Below are 17,770 nucleotides of genomic sequence, written 5' to 3'. Positions count from 1 at the left end.
TACAATAAGTAGAATACTGCCTCAAATCCTATTATATACAAATTAATTTCTATGAAACGTCTCATCTAATCCTTATGCCCAAAACATACACCCTTCCTGATCTTAAACATTGTACAAAAACAAGACCCAAGACCGTGCCATCACAACACCTAAGAAAATGTTGGTCAAATAATGAAAGTGATCAGATATTTTTAAAACACACGATTACTATGACCAACTGATTTTTATATAATATTTTGCTCTCTGAAAGTAAGTTTTAAGACTTATTACTTGGAACAGTGGTACAAGCTTTAATCCCAGCATCTGGAAGGTAGACACAGAAACATCAGGTGATCTAGGTCACCTGAGGCTAACCCTACGGACTACATGAAAACGTGTCTCAACCACACTCTCCAAAAAATATGTTTTACAATCATCATTATAACAAAGTAATTTTGTGTGAACGCATGCAATGTGTCTGTATCTGTATCTACACACTGAAGTGAAAATGCTGTCTGTCTGTCACAGATGTAGAATAGCACAAAGCACTGACTGCAGTGCACAGAGAGAAACACAGTGAACTCACAGAACAGATTAAACACATACACTTAATTCTTTTCTCATCTAAGTGGATAAGTTTTTGTTTTCCTTTTAGATATCAATTTTTAAACAGATTTCCTTTTCTTTTGGGAGACTTTCTGAGACTGGATCTCGCCATCCACTAACCCACTGTGTAGCATAGGCTAAGTTCAAATTCATGGCAATCCCCCTGCTTAAGCCTCCTGAGTGCTGGGGTGTTGTAGGTGACAACACAAACATTTTTATTTACTTATCATTGAGACTGAATCTCACTCTGTAGATTCCCGACTGGCCTGGAACTCAGAGATCTACCTGCCTCTGTCTCTGGATGGTTGGGATTAAAGGCAGGAGACAGCAGGCATGTGCCACCACCATGAGTCAACTGTTTACTTTTAAAGCACTACCTTATGTTTGCACTAAAACAAATGAAAACACAAAGACAAAATTAACTTTACTTAAAATATTTTCTATACTGAAACAAAATTTTGGAAATTGCTCACAATCATGGTTGACAAGTGCTGCCAAATGCGCATGCCCTCGAGGATGTGGGATTGCCCTGAAAGGAGGAAAACAGACATGACTCACAAGAAGGCCAATCTTCCCTGTGATATTCAGCAGCTTGTGCTACCAAGTAAGAGAAGCATATCTAGCCTGCAGCTAAGCCATCTCAGCAATGCAGTGAGCTGAGGACTGCAAAAAGCCAAATGGGAAATATGTTTAGTATTTATGAGCCAAAATCAAAGAAACTGAGGATATTACATAGTTACATAATGAGAACATTTCATAAACAATTATCAATGAATCACAAAACTTAATAATTGTGATTATTTTGTAGCTCCCACATGCATTCCAGGAAAACTGCTCACTGAGGTTTACTGAAGTTGGTGTTCCTAATTTCAAAAATGAACTTAAATGTATCTTGTAACGGCCTAAAATAACATTTCACATTTCCTCTCTGAAAACACAATTCTGTAAGCAGGCTTCAACTGAGCCCATTTTATCCCTTAAAGACATCTCTAGAATACAATTAAGGTCTTCTCTTCATATTTTCTATGTTGCAGACCAGTTAATTCCCAACTTAATGCAGAATTTCCTAAACTGTACAACTAAATTGATTTTTAACCTTCCTTTGTACTTGCCCTGATGTCTGACAACTGGGGTCACAGTCTGAGCTGAGATGTCACACTTGAGGCCTTGATCCCCATGACAACTACTTCTGTCACTGACATCAAAGGCTGCTGGAGCCACTCAGAGCCACTACCATACATGTCCTGACACAACTCCGCCACAGTACTATTTTAACTATTTTAACACAAATATGGTATTCCCTGATAATTTTAGGTTAAACCTATTAAGAAACATTCTATCAAGTGTTCACAAAACTTTAAATCACTGGGCAAGAAATAACAACAAAAAACCTACAATAATGCTTTACAGCTGTTCATCCGGGGGCCCAGTAGCTTGCAGAAGGCCAAACTGGAATGCTGAGTGTTTACTTTTAACAAAAGTCAGAGACAATATTAAGTCTACAAGAGCAACCAAAATGATGGCTAGTTAACAATACATTTTGTCAGACATCCCTTTAGGCTGTGGAATCTAAGGTCTCCATTTCTTTAAAAACCAATCTTCCCTCAGCTATTTAACTACTTACGAATCCCAATTCTACTGTCATTTTAAATGTAGCATTGACTCTTCAAATCTACTAACATGCAGTACTGGTAACACCTATGCACTCACCAGGATCCCAGAAAGCCTGGTCACTTCTTTTGCTTTTTTGTACTGTTTACATGTGTGCGCCGTAGGTAGGCATGTGCACATGAGTGCAGTGCCTGTGGAGGTTGGGAAGAGGGTGCCGGATACCCTGGAGCTGAAGTTACAGATGGCTGCCCTATCTAGGTACAGGGAAAGGCACTCAGACCCTCTGCGAGAGAGTAGGTAGAACTCTTGCCACTGAGCCATGTCTCCATCTCTTTCTTGCCATCTTGACTGACTACTGGACACTGGGCTCACTGTCCTCAGTTCTTGGAGCACTTTCTCACTGAAAGCTAATGGTCATTCGAAAGACAATCTGCTTTCAACAATTTCTTCAGCTGCGTCAATCAAACATACTTCATTAACTGCACAAAATCGTTCTTGGCTCACCACTGATACATGCAGAAACCTGATTCTAACTTTTTCACTTAAAAGTTCTACCAGACATTTTACTTCAAACTTTTTCATTTCCTGACCACTGCTTCTCTACAGAGCTGGGACTACTCTGACGAATGCCTGACTAGTCTAACAGGATCAACATATGCTGTATTCTTTTAATGCAGTCACAGTGTCATTGTTACCACAGCACTCTGAAGCCAAGTTAGGGGACAACTTAAAAATATGACACCTAGAGACTGTATTTCTAGAGGGTTTTGCATGCACAGCAATGTACAGGACACAGCCAACAGCACCAAGCACTGAGACCATCAGAGTCTCAAGCCAACTGCTCTATCCTCAATATGACACTGTAATGCAAAAGCAGTCCTGTACAAGTAAGTGTAGCTATCTTTCAATAAAATGTCATCTTTTGGGTAGTAAGGGAGTGTGATGGTTTGCATATGCTTGGCCCAGGGAGTAGCACTATTAGGAGGTGTGACCTTGTTGGTATGTAGGTTGATGTCAAGGCAATACATGATTGGACAGTAGAGATTGAGGCGGGGAAAAGTCTAGGAAAGTGGAAGAGGAGAAAAGTGGGAGACTGAAGAGGAGGGAAGCTGGAAGCAGACATGGATGTTTCTCAGAGCATCTCTAGATGGATATGGTTGTTATGATTATTTCTAAGGATTTCTATGGGTTTATTTATCTTATCTAGATGGGCAGTTTATATATTTGTCTACTGTTTGTAAGCTTATTGTGTAGAGGGTGTGTGCATTGAGAATTTAACATTTAAACCTATTCGCTAAGTTAAAGATTATAGAGTCATGTTTTAAACAGGCCCGTTGAACAAGATATGTGGGTACCAGGCTTGGGCACTAACCACTTAGGGGATTGCGCTCCGGCTCTAGAATGGAGCAGCTGCTGGAGCAACTCTAGCGGCTCATAGTGTGGCTTCTGCAGAGTGAGACTTCGGGGGCCAGTAACAACAGAATCACTTTTTAATATTGCTGCAATATTTAATATTTAATATTAATATTTAATATTACTGCAACAGGAGTAAGTGTGTCACTGTGGGCATGGGCCTAAGACCCTCAATCCTAGCTGCCTGGAAGTCAGCCTTCTCTTAGAGGACTGCAGATAAAGATGTAGAGCTCTCAGCTCCTCCTACATCATATGCCTACCTGGACACTGCCATGCTCCTGCCTTCATGATACTGGACTAAAACTCTGAACCTGTAAGTCAGCCCCAATCAAATGTTGTCCTTATAGGAGTTGCCTTGGTCATGGTGTCTGTTCACAGCAGTAAAACAGTAAGTAAGACAGGGAATGAGACAAGATCTCACCATGTAACTCTAGATGGTTTAGAACATACTATGACGATCAGGCTGGCCTCAAATGCACAGATTGAGCTGCCCCTGCCTCCTGAGCACTATTAAATGCAAATCTAAACTTCATGTATATCTCAGGCATTACATTGTTTATCTCTTATTAATGGTCATGCAAAAAAAAAAAGGTAGTAGGCTGCACCTGAAATCCATGCTATCACCTAGTTACTTGTGATGAGGCTTTGCTCTCTCCCAAGTTTAATTTTTTTATTCTTTTGATGCTACTAAGATAATAACTGTCCTTTCCTGCTCTTGGTTTTAAAATATACTTAAAACATCACCACGAAGACTTCCAAACACTATTCCTCTCTATGCTTTACCCCGTTACTAATTTTAGCAACTAGACACTAACAATAAAAATTCTTCCTAATGAACATCTTTTCTGATTGGTAATGTCATTGTCAAGTTCTAGTGTGCTCCAAAAGGTCTTAACTTGTTACCAACTACAGCATTATATCTGACTTCAACAGTCTCTCACACCCAGAACTTTTTAATTACCCTTGTTAGAAAACATAAATTGAAATGTTATGAATTAGCAGCATAAACAAGCACCTCCCTTCAAGACCACAAATGTTAATGTCACCCCAGTACAGACACTCAATTTTCCTGCTTCAATTTTCCTGTTTCCTGACATACTGTCTGACTCATCAGACGGGACCCAGCAATGGGAGGAGTAACTGAATCTCAATGGGAACATGAAGTCCAGGCCATGACACAGAAACTCACAAGGCGCCCCCTTCTGGATTAGGACACTGACTACATGTAAAGCTGGAATGAGCCCTCTCAATCATGTGCTCCCTCTATGGTGCCCAGGTTTCAACGTCTCCAGGACCACGCTGCAGACAGATAAATGTGCACTGAACAGTGGCCAAACAACAAAGTCTGAACTTGTAGGAGAGAGGCACAACAAAGAAAAAACGGTCATTATAAGTAATAAAGTCTTTCCTGATAAAAATCTAACATTCTCTCTCTATAAATAAAAGGCAAAGCTGCACTTTGAGCAGGTATTTTTCTCTAGTATGCTTTCCTTTACTTTATAAACTCCTAACTCTCCATATAGTTCCAAGGTTTCCTCATGAAGCATCTGCTGACTTACAGATTATACACTTTTTAATCAGCTATAAATCTCCTTTGGAGCTTCAATACAACTGTTATTATGTACTAACTAATGCATTTACTAGTCTAAGTCTAAATTATCTTGCAGGGCTTCAGCACTGAGGTAGAATAATGGCTTCTCTTTCTTCACTGTTGGGTCCTGAAGCTCCAGCCCAGTCCTCTACACAAAGCAAATATTCTAACAAAACAACTCATCAGCTCTCTGTGGGAGGAGAAAGCTAGGGAGGGATGTTTACCCAAAGAACTCTACCAAGAGACTTTTTTTTGGGGGCAGGGGGAAGACTTTTAAGTGACAATTTCACTGAGCTTTTACCGAAATTACTTCACTCTAGACACTAGTAACCCCTGACTTTTTCTAGAATTACACAGGGACTGCATTTTGATGAGAACTACCAAAAAGTTAAACAAAACTATTATCAACAAATTAATACCCCAACAAAGCTAAGGGTAGGCTCTCTGGCTATAAACAGTTACCAAATAAAAGGTTTTAATTCCTATTTACTCTCAGACAACACTTTGAAATGATCCTCTGTGGTTACCTATCCACTACCTGGTCAGGAAAGGATGTAATTTTAATCAGACTTATTATACCCATTCTAAAGAACTTCAGGAAGTGAAAAGAACATACTTGCCCACAGTTATGTGAAAATTCCCTGCTACTTTGTTGACATAGAGATGACCATGGATTCTGCATGCATCTGGAGTCAGTGATGAATCATCTTCCCTATAAAGCAAGACACGTTCGGATGTCTTAATGCACACTGGATACTATAACCACATAGTGGTGTAAAAAGGGCACAGAGAAAAAAAAGATTCCCTAAAGACAAACTTTTAGCTAATGTCTTAAATGTCAGGATTAGAAGCAGTGCTTACATCTACTTAGCTCTACAGAGCTACTATAGTTACATAAATCATTATGGATCTTCATTATAATTATATATCTTCAAGTCTGCTCAAAGGACGAAGTTCAATTCTGAAGAACTAGGAAAATCAGAGAGAGGGTCCAACAGCAACACACTTCCCTCATGTACTTCTGGTACTGTAGTGCAGGCTAGATAAAAATGGCACTGAAGTCAGGAAACTTGCAAAGTGGGTGTTTTCTATCTTAGCCAATATAAAGCCGACATATATTTTTATGTGAAAAATCACTTTCAGGATTACAACAATTCTTGTCACCTATTCTGACACAAGAGTAAAAATAAATTCTTAACCAAAATGTATACAGTCTTACAATTTGTTCTTAAAAGACAGTATAATTTCCTATGGTGATACACCACACATATACAAAAGTAAAGTAACTCAATGAAAACCTTAAAAACATTGCTACCTTCAACATATAAGACACTTTCTAAGAAAGAGCAGCAGAGCAACACCACAGCTGGACCAAAGTAAATGTCTGTGAACACCGGAAGCACCTATCTCACCTTGGCGGCAGTGCGGTTGACGAACTTTTAAACGCACTTTTGAAGATCACGTCTTGAAGGGAATGCTCTTCTTGTAGCCTACTCTGAATCAGCTGCAACATCCTAAATGTGATGAAAACAGTAAAATACACACTGGGCCAAGACATGCTCAACTCTAACAAAGCTTCTGACTTAGATGACCACGCATTTACTACAGGATTATATTCCAGAACAGAGCTGACTTTTCTCAGGAAAGGTGATATAAATGGCTAGCAGTTTGGTGAACAGAGTCAGAGGCACCAAAGGCAACCTTTGCTCTGCTGAATGTCTAACCTCACCTTTCACTCTTAAGTACATTTTTATTCCCGTCAAGCCCTGAGGTAGTGCTATAGTATGAAGAACAAGCTAAGTGTAGGCCAAACAGTAAGGTATTGAGCTGGAGGCTACAGATTATTGAGATACAATCTTGAGGCTCATTACAAACTAGATTATGGCACTTCAGCTGATGTCTTCTTTCCCAAAAGTAAATTTTATTCTACAGGACTGTTCTAAGCAAAATAGTATAGTCTTATGTAACTTTTAAAACAGAATCAACAGAATTCTAGAAGGCAAAGATACACTTAGGAAATAATGCTCAAGGGGCTAGAGAGATGGTGCAGTGGCGAAGACCACTGGCTATTCTATCAGAAGGCATGGATGTAGCTCCCAACACCCATATGGTGGCAAACAACCTTCTTCCCTCTCACGACACCAAACACACAGGTATGCAGAGACATATATGTATACATATATGCATACACAGTAAACTGGAGAAATGGCTCAATGATTAAAAGCACTTCTTGTTCCAGCAGAGGTCCCAGGTTTGCTTCCCAGGACCCACTTGGTGGTATTCAAAACTGTTCATAACTCCAGTTCTAGGAGATACATAATACCCAGACACAGACTCAAGCACAATATTCATACATATAAAAAATCTAAAACCTAAAAATTTAAAGTTTTCAAGCATATACAGAGTAAAATAAATAAACCTTAAAAGTCAAGAATAGACACAATGCTTAGATTCATCTCCTTTAACATGATCTTAAATGATTAACATCTCAAGTCACAATGAGCAAGCATTAAAAGTACACAGTGGGGAGAATGAGTGGGTACACAGAGAAACTTTAGGGCAGTGAAACTGCTTTTGATGGTTCAATGGTGACATATGACCTTACTTACACCACTGTTTACTCAGGAGTGACCTCCAGTCTTGGGTAACGTTGGGTCCGTGCACTCACTGATTGTGACAACAGAGCTACTTTCGTACTTGATGCTGATAAAGGGGATGAGACATGGGAACTCTAGTACCCACTCAGCTTTGCTCTAAACCTAATCTACCCTAAAAAATGTTAAACTTTAAAGTAGAAAAGAAAAACTTACACATAATATATAATCTTAAAAACCACAAATATTAAGTTCACAATATACCATGTCAATGGTAAGGTATTGTACAGATTTGGAAATGACAGAAAATATGCACTTATGCACTATCCATCTAGAATACTCGGTTAACAGGCCTGACTTGTTAAATTTAAAGTCAAATTTATACAATAAATTTAGTTTGAAATAATCTTTAAATCTAGAAAGAGAAAGCAGACATCCCAAAAAAAGCTTTGTGTCCAAACTTTGTAAAGAAAGGGATTGAGACCCTAATTATTTAATGAAATTTGCCACCTGAGAGCCAATTCTAAAGGTAAAGAACATTTTGGTATTCACGTTGTCAGAAGTGGCAGGGCGATGCAGATCTCCACACTAGAGAACCCACTCAGAAGCAGAACGTAAGTTAAAAAAGCACCTAGAAAGCAGATCTCATCTTCAGAGTTATACATGTGAAGATAAAATGTCTAGACCTCAGACCAACAGACACTGAAAGCTCCTATGTTTTATAAATATTGTAATTCAAGTTCAGCTTAATGAATGGCAATGGTCAAAGTCTGAGGAAACTGTAAGACTTGTGCTTTGAACACACCAACAATAGCCAGTGTGAATGCTGTATGAAGGTATGCAGGAAGCCCAAAACATAATGGAAAAGCCCTTGCTCTTTCAGAAACAGTCTCTTCTCAGTCATTACTACTCTTCAATACTGGGGTTCTGTTCCCAGCACCCACATCAAGGAGTTCACAACATGGCATACACATATAAATAAAAATCTTAAAATGCTAAAAAGGAGATAGTTCATGTTAATACTGCTGGGGTTCTGTTTTGGCTTTTTGAGACAGAGTTTTGCAGTCCACACTGGCTATGAACTATTGATTGTCTTGCCCAGCCTTTTTTAATTATTGGGATTACAAGTATGTACCACACCAACCAGGAAAATTGGTAATTAAACAAAAAAAAGAGTCTTTTAAGTATACTAGGGATTAGAAAATAAAATGTCTGAAGAGGAAAAGAACCCTATGTAATAATTTTTGGTAATAATCTGAATTAGGTAACCTTAAACAGAAGCCATCTTTAGGAACAAAAAGGAAAAACTCACTCCACACAGGGACAGACCTACCTACACTCCAGAGCATACCGAGAGTCATTGAAAACAAAAGGTTCACACAGAAATATAAAGTTCCTAGGAGGTCCCTGCCACACTAACTGCTCATTGGTTTCCAGGAGAAAGCTTTTCCTTTATGCTGTCCAGGTCAAAATTAACATTTTATCCGGAGACAGTTTCCATATTTAACACATGTCCTGGAACTTACTATTTAGCCCAGGAAGAAGGTAAACTTATGCGTGATCTTCTAGTTGTAGCCCCAAATGGTGGGATTACAGCTGTGCATCATACCAAATTCTAAACAATGTTCAGATATACTTGCATAGTTACAAGTTTTTACAAAGTCAATTAAAATTTAAAAAACCCTAAAATTTATTTATGATTCAGAATATACTACAGGAAAGATTATGTGTGACTTTCCTAAGATCTGATAGTTTTATATATGAGAACGTGTAACATATGCATAGCTTCTGGTCGACAAAGATGGGGTAGATTTCTATGGTGAGGACTGTTCACACCTTACCTCTGCCACTCTCTCTGCTGTGGTGAAAGGTCAAACAGTGCCTGTAACAGAAGCGAACACCGTCATGGCCACACGGGTCTCTTGACTTTCATGTATCACAAGTGTAAATGTTTTTTTCTATGAACAAAACCCATAAACTTACAGTACTACTAACAAGTACTCATGTTTTAATTTTCTGTAATGTTTTATTCAAAGACAGCACAAAGAAACTTCACTAATGATTAACTATTGTCCTGTGAATAGTTGCTGGCATTTATAGGAACAAATGGAAGCTGGAAATCAATCAGAAGCTCAAAACTGGTATTTCAGGAATTAAAATCACTTACACCCAACATTTTGAAAGGGAAATTAACTAAAACTAAAAGGTCCACACAGGATGGGGGACAGATGACAGATTTGACACAGCAAAAACCGTGGAACCCAAGCACCCACAACCTTTCTTCCTCATAGGAAAAGTTCACAAAACAAGCCCACATGCCTTTGCTGAAAAAGAAACCTCAAAACTTCCACCACAGAATGACAAACAAAACCCACAAAATTATGCATAGTAGAGTAAAGGTCACAGGGAGAATGCTCAGTTGATAAAGTGCTCACTTTGCAAGCATGAAGAACAGACACTCAAACATGTAGCACATGTTTGTAAACCCAGCACCGAAGCAGACACAGGTGGGTCCTTGAGACTCGCTGGCCAACCCAGCCTAATGGTTGAGTTGCAGGACAGTGAAAAAGATTCTCATCTTAAAAAATGTGGTGGACAGCCCCTTTCCCAACAACAGCAGAGGCTGACCTCAGGTCTCTATGTGCACATGCAAGCGATGAAAAGCACTAGGACTGAGTATTCTCCGAACAGCATAAAATACAAATATCTCAGTGTCTAATAGCTATTTGGATCTGAATCTGCAGATCACATTCTAATTTGTTGTAACAATCTCTGAATTTAGAAGTAACATAAATCACCATGTAAATCACCATAAAATAAACTTTGTGATCGGAAAGAGATCAAAAGAGGAGATGAGAGTAGCAATAATAAATTATTTATTTATTTGGTCAACATTCTACCTTACCAAGTGCTTTCTGGTCTGAGAATTTAATTTAGCAATCAAAACTAGTCCACAAGTTTTGCTTGTTTCAACCCAGTCAATGAATTTGGCTCTTCCTCCATCTTTATTAATTAATCTCCAAGTTGCTCAATGACAAAACAAATTTAAAGATGAATACATAAGCTACATGGTGCCAGTGGGCCACGAAATTGTTCCTCTCAGGTTCCAAATGGTGCGCTGTGGAAGTCTACTGAAACCTGAAGTAAAGCCACTGGCCTGGTAGGGACTGTGGGATACTGACTTCAGTGTCTTGTCTTGGCCTCTTCCTGTCTCTTTGTCACCTGCCCACCATGGGATGCAAGTTTCTCTGCCACACATTCCAGCATCCATGATGTTCTGCCCAAGGAACCACAGCCTGAACCCTCTGAACCAAGTGGAGAGCTCCCCACAGGTTGTCTGACAGCTGTTTTGTCAGACTCAAACTAACACATATTTTTGTGCTGTAAACTAAAGTTAATTTAGCAATCAAAACTAGTCCATAAGTTTTGCTTGTTTCAACCCAGTCAATGAATTTGGCTCTTCCTCCATCTTTATTAATTAATCTCCAAGTTGCTCAATGACAAAACAAATTTAAAGATGAATACATAAGCTACATGGTGCCAGTGGGCCACGATGCTCATTCTGAAACTGCTTTAGAGCTAGCTCTGGTCAGGTACCATTGCAAGAGCATCTACCTTGTACTGTGCCACATGCTGTTGGCTACATTCTAAACAGCTTGTGCTCTGTATGGACATTAGAAAGGTAAACACATGAGCTTCCATAAACTGTGATGAGAAAACTATAGCTCAGGTGTATTTACAGACTGAGGACTGGAGAGAGCAGCATAGGTCACAAGGTCCCCAGACAAAGAGTGCACAGCACACTCTTACATTCTTACGGCGCATACAAAGAAGAAAGGGGCCTGATAGAAGCAGGGACTTGAAATGTCAGACACCACAGGAGCCCAAATGCCAGCTGTGCTGGTCTCAAGCTTTTGATATTAGATAGAACTTTTCTCCATCACAAGCTTCTAGTTTGGATCATTTTTTGAAATTAAAAAAAAAAAAAAAATCAGACAAAACTAAGAACAAATGTCTAAAGTCTTCAGTAAACATTAAAAACCACATAAATCAAACTTACTGGTTCATAAGCCAGACCATCTGCAGAAGCAACCATGGTCTCTGCTAAATCCAGTACATCTGCTCCAACATCTGCATTAAAACAAAGTTTTTACACTTTGCACTCGAATCAAAACTATCATCTGCTACAAAACAGGAAGGATGAAAACTCAAAATATGCAATGTGACTTTCATTTACTCAAAAGTTAAAGCAGTAGCATTATGAAGCTTCTGTAGATTAAAGTTTTTTTTCTACTTTCTGTTTTGAAAAATAGATGATACACGGTAAAAAGCATAAGGTTGGCTGGCTGACGGACTTTCCACGGTTAAATAGCCTAAGTATCAAAGATGCAGAACACACTATCAATCACAAAAATTATTTTAAGGGTTCAAAGAAACTGTAAGGCAATTCTGAGACTTAAGATCAAGAGGGAAATTTTCTTTGAAAAATCAAACATTTCAATGTTCATGTTCAATGGTATTTAAATATTCGAATATGGCATACATTCAGGGGCAGTGCTACTCAAAATTTAGTTACAATGTATAAAACCATTAACATAAGAAAAACTACAAAGTGAAGAGACTTTGTTGTTTTGTGATGAAATCTCCCACAACTGATCCCTTTGGCAATAAAACTAGTTCATATTCAACTGTTACCTGAACCAACATCCTGTTGGTTTTTACTTTCCAAGAAAACAAGCATAGATTGTCAGACACTGGTACCTTGCTACCTTCATCAGTACAATAGAGCAGGGCTGGGAGCAGGAGGGGGACGGAGCCTTACTAACCTCACTTTAGAGAAACACTGCACCTGCTTTAACTTTAGATATAAAGGGACCAGGTGAAACCGGGAAATGTGGAGTGTGGGTAGGACTCTCCACACAGGAGAAGGCTACATAAAGCACAAGTTTTCTTTACACTGTAGTCATGGTCAGAGTCACTGAGTTGACAGAGTAATGGTGGTAAAGGTGTACTCACAGTGACACTTCATGGCAACAGTAATGTCTATGTTGATTCGCAACTTGCTGAAAGAGAAAAGGGCAGTTGTCAGTACCTGTCAATCAGCTGGACACCAGAAATATAAATCAACTCACCTATGAAACTGTAGATTTCAGACAGTAAAACACAACAGTTAGAACTTCACTTATGTTCTTAAAATCAGAACAAGAGCATTTAAAAATTTCTGTTGTGTGAACAGCCTGATATGGGTATGAGAAACCGAACTCTAAACCTCTGCAGGAATATCAAGTCTTAACAGCTGAGCCATCTCTCTAACCCTTCAAAAGTTCTACTTAGTGACTTTTCCAAAACATTTCTGCTTCTCCAAAAACAGTCAGCTTTGTTAACAGCAACTCCACAGTCAATAATCCTGAGAAACTGAGTTATGTTTCAACAGTCTCAGACTAAACACCAAATCCAAGTCCTTTAAGGACATGAAACTTGAATCAAGAAGCAGCAATTCCAGGTTCCTTTTTTCCATTTAGCATCAATCCATCCACCATACACTATGTTGGTGTCCTTCAGTGCTGGTTCTTTACTGTGGGTGGAATTATACAGCAGATGCTCCTGGTGTTCAAGCATCAGTGCTCAGTGAAGCTTACGTGGTCTGGTAGAGACTCAGCCAACAGAAAATGCCAGCCTTAGAAACTGAGCCTGGGCCAGGATGAATGAGAGCATCTGATAAGGATTTACAGGTCTTTCTCTCTGAGACAGGCTCTCACTGTGCAGCTCTGGCTGGCCTGGAACTCACTATGTAGGTCAGGCTGATCTGGAACTCAGAGATTCATTTGTGACTGCTAGGGTTAAAGATGTATACTACCAAAGCTGGCTTTACAGGGCCTTTAAACAAGATTCAACCAGTGCTTTACTTTCAAATGACTATGCTCATATAAAATTAACATTCAAATACCAGAATGCATTATGTGGTGGTCTGAGTGACAACTGTCCTCAGTAGGCTTGTGCAGTGTTTAGGAAGGTTTTAGAAACTCAAAGGTGTAGTCTTACTAGAAGAAGTGCATTACTAGGGGAGAGCTTTCTATAGCCTATACCCACTTCCTTAAAGGACCAATGTATCCAACATTTACACTGTCCAAGACTGTTGAGACTTGCCTTAGTTTTCTAAGTGTGAATGAAAATGTGACCTACTACTTAGCTCCTGCAGGCATACCATGCCTTCTCCAATGTACAGACCGTAGCCTCTAGGAACCACAGCAAAACAAACTCTTCTATAGTTATCTTTGGCCAAAGTACTTTATCATAGCGAGAAAAGTCACTATTGCTCATTATTAACAGGACAACATGAACACATTCAATGCTGTGCTTCCCACCAAACTCTTTTGATTTTAATGATTTATTTTCAACAGATATCAGTAGGAATTAAAATTTTTAATCAGTCTTAAAATTGTCTGGAACTCAAACCACTCAATGTCAGTCCATGTACATTCCTTAACCCCAATGGAAGACCAGCAATGAGGTCCTTGAAAAGACACCAGTACTCTGAGTAACAGATGAGCAATAGTAGAGGTGAGCAGACCAAGACCAACAAGTGAGCTGTGAGGTGTCTGGGTCATCACACCCATGAGAAGAGTCCTTTATTTACTACTTCTACTTTACAGAACAGGAAGTCAAAGCACACACAACACAGACTCAGTGACATGAACTGTGTAGTCATTAGCTGAGGTGGGATATGAAGAGTGAACCCATCTCTGCCTATAATCTGTGACCATCAGAAACATCCGAATAATCCAACTGAGTGACTGTCAAGCTACTTTTGTCTCCCAGTACTTTGTCTTCAAAGGTTTAAAGTAATTTATGTTAAAATTCAACTTAGCTTAGACATAATTGCTGCCACACCCCCAGCTAAGGGTTTTTTGTTTTGTGTGTGTGTGTGTGTGTTTATCTTTTCTTTTGTTTAAACAAGTTCATACTGAACATGTTTTAGAAGTTAACCAGTATTTAAATGATTCTAAAATGTTTTACTTTATGCAAGCAACTAATGAGACCTTTCAGTACTATTTCATCAAAACTAAGATAAACCAAAACCAAATGATGGACATTTTTAAAAGACGTTTTAAAAACTGAATCTAAAGGTATCAAGAAGAAAAAGTTAGTTACCTAGAAAAATCCTTGTCTACTTCATATTCGTACTTCATCCATGTATCTTGATACACTGAGAATTCCATTATTGTCAATAAAGCCATAGTGGTAAATGCTATTAGAGAAACTGAGAAATCCAACAAAAAAATAACAAAAAAGAGAATTAAAACAATAAAGAAGTAAATATCTATCTTAAGCAGAATTAAACGTAAAAGTGTCGAACAGAACATTATTTAAATAAACAGTATAAATGATTTACCATAAAATGTTATAGACGTTTTAAAACAGCTCAGGAATTAAACAGAAGGAATACAGACATCTGTACACTGAGGAAAAACGGCCTGTTCTCAGTTCAACTGCCCCTCACTAGATAGACTTGTCACAGTTTTACACAGCACAAGGTTTGTATTTCTACACAGCAATCACAGATAGGATAATAAAAGTAAGCATGCTGATAGCACCAACTTAAAATGGCTCCACAACTTGCATCAAATAAGCTCTCTAAGCCACTGTAACACTTTAATTTATTCAATATCCTAAATATATCACTACTGCAAACTAAGAGAAAACTGGTCAAAAAGATTCACTAAATCTGTTATAGTATCCGAGGCAGGCTGTGCAAGGAGAACCGGCACTCTTTCCACTAACAAGAGTCAACCACAGGGATCAGAACTAACTCCACATTTCATTGCACTTTGTCTAGTGTCAGAGTCTCAGCCAGGCCAGTCTATAACTGGCTATGTGAGCAAGAATGATCTTGAACTTGAGATCCTAACTCACATGCAAGTGCAGGGATTACCATCATGTGCTACCATACCATACCAGTTATGTGGTGCTGGTGTTCATAGTCAGGGCTCCACACACAGTAGGCAAGCACCACCAACTGAGCTATATGCAATATTCATTACACATTTTTTACCCAATGAAGTTTCAATAGCATTGAAATATTACCGTATTAATTCACTATGGGGAAAGAACAGGAAGTATTTATACTATAGGCATAGATTTCTCTTATATATTTTATTATTTATTTTATTTAACACACTCTTATTTGTACCAAGTGTTACTCTAAACATTTTACCATAAAAACTTTTGTAGTTAATACATTAATCTTAGAAAAATAAATACCAGTCACCTCATTTCATGGAAGGACTATGGCAGATAGAACTTAACTAGCTCTGGGTCCTACAAAACTCAAAAGACTTTCTTACAGAAAACATTTACCATGACTCAACCTAGACTAGGAACAGGCTGTATCAGCAGCCTTTCCTAACTCCCTCTGGCTCAGATTCACTTATATGGAAGAATTTTGTAAGGAGACTAATGCACAGCCGGACGGCACCAAAGCGTGATCTGCATTACTTTGCTCACTAGCCTTTTAACAAACACCGCTGAAGGCATAGGCCTGCTGGATGCTATGGAGTTAAAACAGATAGCAAAGGCAAGCAAACTGGCACAAGACAAGCAGTTACAAAGCCACTGTAAGATCCAGCAGTGAGTTCTTCCTTTTGGCCAGTGCCAACATGTTCAGAGTCTGAACTGAGCTCACCTGTTCCCCCACTGGCTGACGTCTCCACATAGCTGTCAGGAACCTTGGGAAAGGCATCTAACTCTTTCACCAAACTTAAGGTTTTTCTACGATTCAGTCGCCTCATCTTCAGAAAAACCTTCCTTTTCCTTCATATAGTCATGCTAAAAAAAAAAAAAAAAAAAAAAAAAAAAAAAAAGACATAAATATATGACCAATTTTCTCAGAAATTAGCATTGTACATTTTACTCTTTTCAATGCCACTCTGACAAAATTAATGAAAGGCAATATGCAAACACACATTAAAGTGGGAAACTCACATTTCTAGTTATTTAAAGAGTTAAAATTAAGTTGAAAAATATATTATATGTATATATGCGTGCTGAAGGAGGTTATAAAGCAAAACAAGCTGTGGTGAGTTCCCAGACACTTATTCTAATATTAGCAACACAGGTGTGTCTCAGTATCCACAGGGAGTTGGCTGCACAGGTAAGAAAATACACAGCACTCCAGGCATCTAAGATGGCACACTTGCTAACAATCCAGCATATCTTCGCACACACTTTAAAGTCATCTTTAGATCACTTACAAACCTAAGCAGAAACCTAAGACTAACCTTTCAATCATTCAATCTCTACTCATTGTATATGACAGGATATTTTATGTGTGTGATGGTATACGGGGGCATCTGCTCATGCACGAACACATGTATATGTGCAAGTGGAGGGCTGAGATCAATGCCAAGCATTCTCTTCAACATCTCCACCTTATGTTTTGAGACAGGGTCTCCTACGAATCTAGACCTGATCGATTCATGCAGCCTGGAGCCTGGATAGCCAACAAGCCCCAGGCATTCTCTTATCTCTGTCTCCCCACTGTTAGGATTGCTAGTATATGTATGTCACCACACAGAGCTTTTAACACAGGCACTAAGGATCCAAACTCCAGCCTTCAAGCTTGTGCAGCAAGCACCAGGTTAAGCCTCACCATAGGTTTCTCCTTAACCACTAAAAATGTTCATGCATCTTTAATGAAAAGCACAGCTGTCCCCTAAACTCAGTCCAACTTTGAAGTACAGATCTCTGATGGTACACCTAGCTCACAACTTAAAGGAATGTGCTGTCTCCATTCACTGACTTGAACTCTACATCTTATTCCTCTCTCATGGCTAAACTGGCTCTTGGGGCTGTTATCTTTGGAGGTACTAAGCCCAGGAGAAATGCTTCATACCATAGCCTTGTTTATATTCATATTCTCACCTTGACCCCGTGTTGTGTGTGTGTGTGTGTATCAGAGAGACAGACAGACAGACAG

At 38.9% G+C, this 17,770-nt stretch overlaps 1 protein-coding gene across 2 annotated transcripts in view; it reads right to left on the bottom strand.

Moving 5' to 3' along the window:
• Window positions 1–17,770, bottom strand: part of ERGIC2 (ERGIC and golgi 2) — a 30,643-nt gene that overhangs the window by 8,530 nt on the left and 4,343 nt on the right. For both annotated transcript variants that reach the window (XM_080914772.1, XM_080914773.1), the window contains exons 2-9: window positions 16,478–16,620; window positions 14,947–15,055; window positions 12,811–12,857; window positions 11,855–11,925; window positions 9,636–9,676; window positions 6,613–6,714; window positions 5,817–5,912; window positions 1,059–1,114 (exon numbers count right to left, since the gene is read on the bottom strand). In XM_080914772.1, the coding sequence (XP_080770898.1) occupies window positions 1,059–1,114; window positions 5,817–5,912; window positions 6,613–6,714; window positions 9,636–9,676; window positions 11,855–11,925; window positions 12,811–12,857; window positions 14,947–15,055; window positions 16,478–16,583 (628 nt within the window). In that variant the 5' untranslated portion in view covers window positions 16,584–16,620. The remainder of the gene's footprint in view (window positions 1–1,058; window positions 1,115–5,816; window positions 5,913–6,612; window positions 6,715–9,635; window positions 9,677–11,854; window positions 11,926–12,810; window positions 12,858–14,946; window positions 15,056–16,477; window positions 16,621–17,770) is intronic.

Source organism: Micromys minutus, assembly GCF_963924665.1.
Source record: "Micromys minutus genome assembly, chromosome: 3".
In the NCBI taxonomy this organism is placed as follows: Eukaryota; Metazoa; Chordata; class Mammalia; order Rodentia; family Muridae; genus Micromys; species Micromys minutus.
Note: the sequence above shows the minus strand (reverse complement) of the source record. Positions and strands in the feature narration are given on the sequence as shown.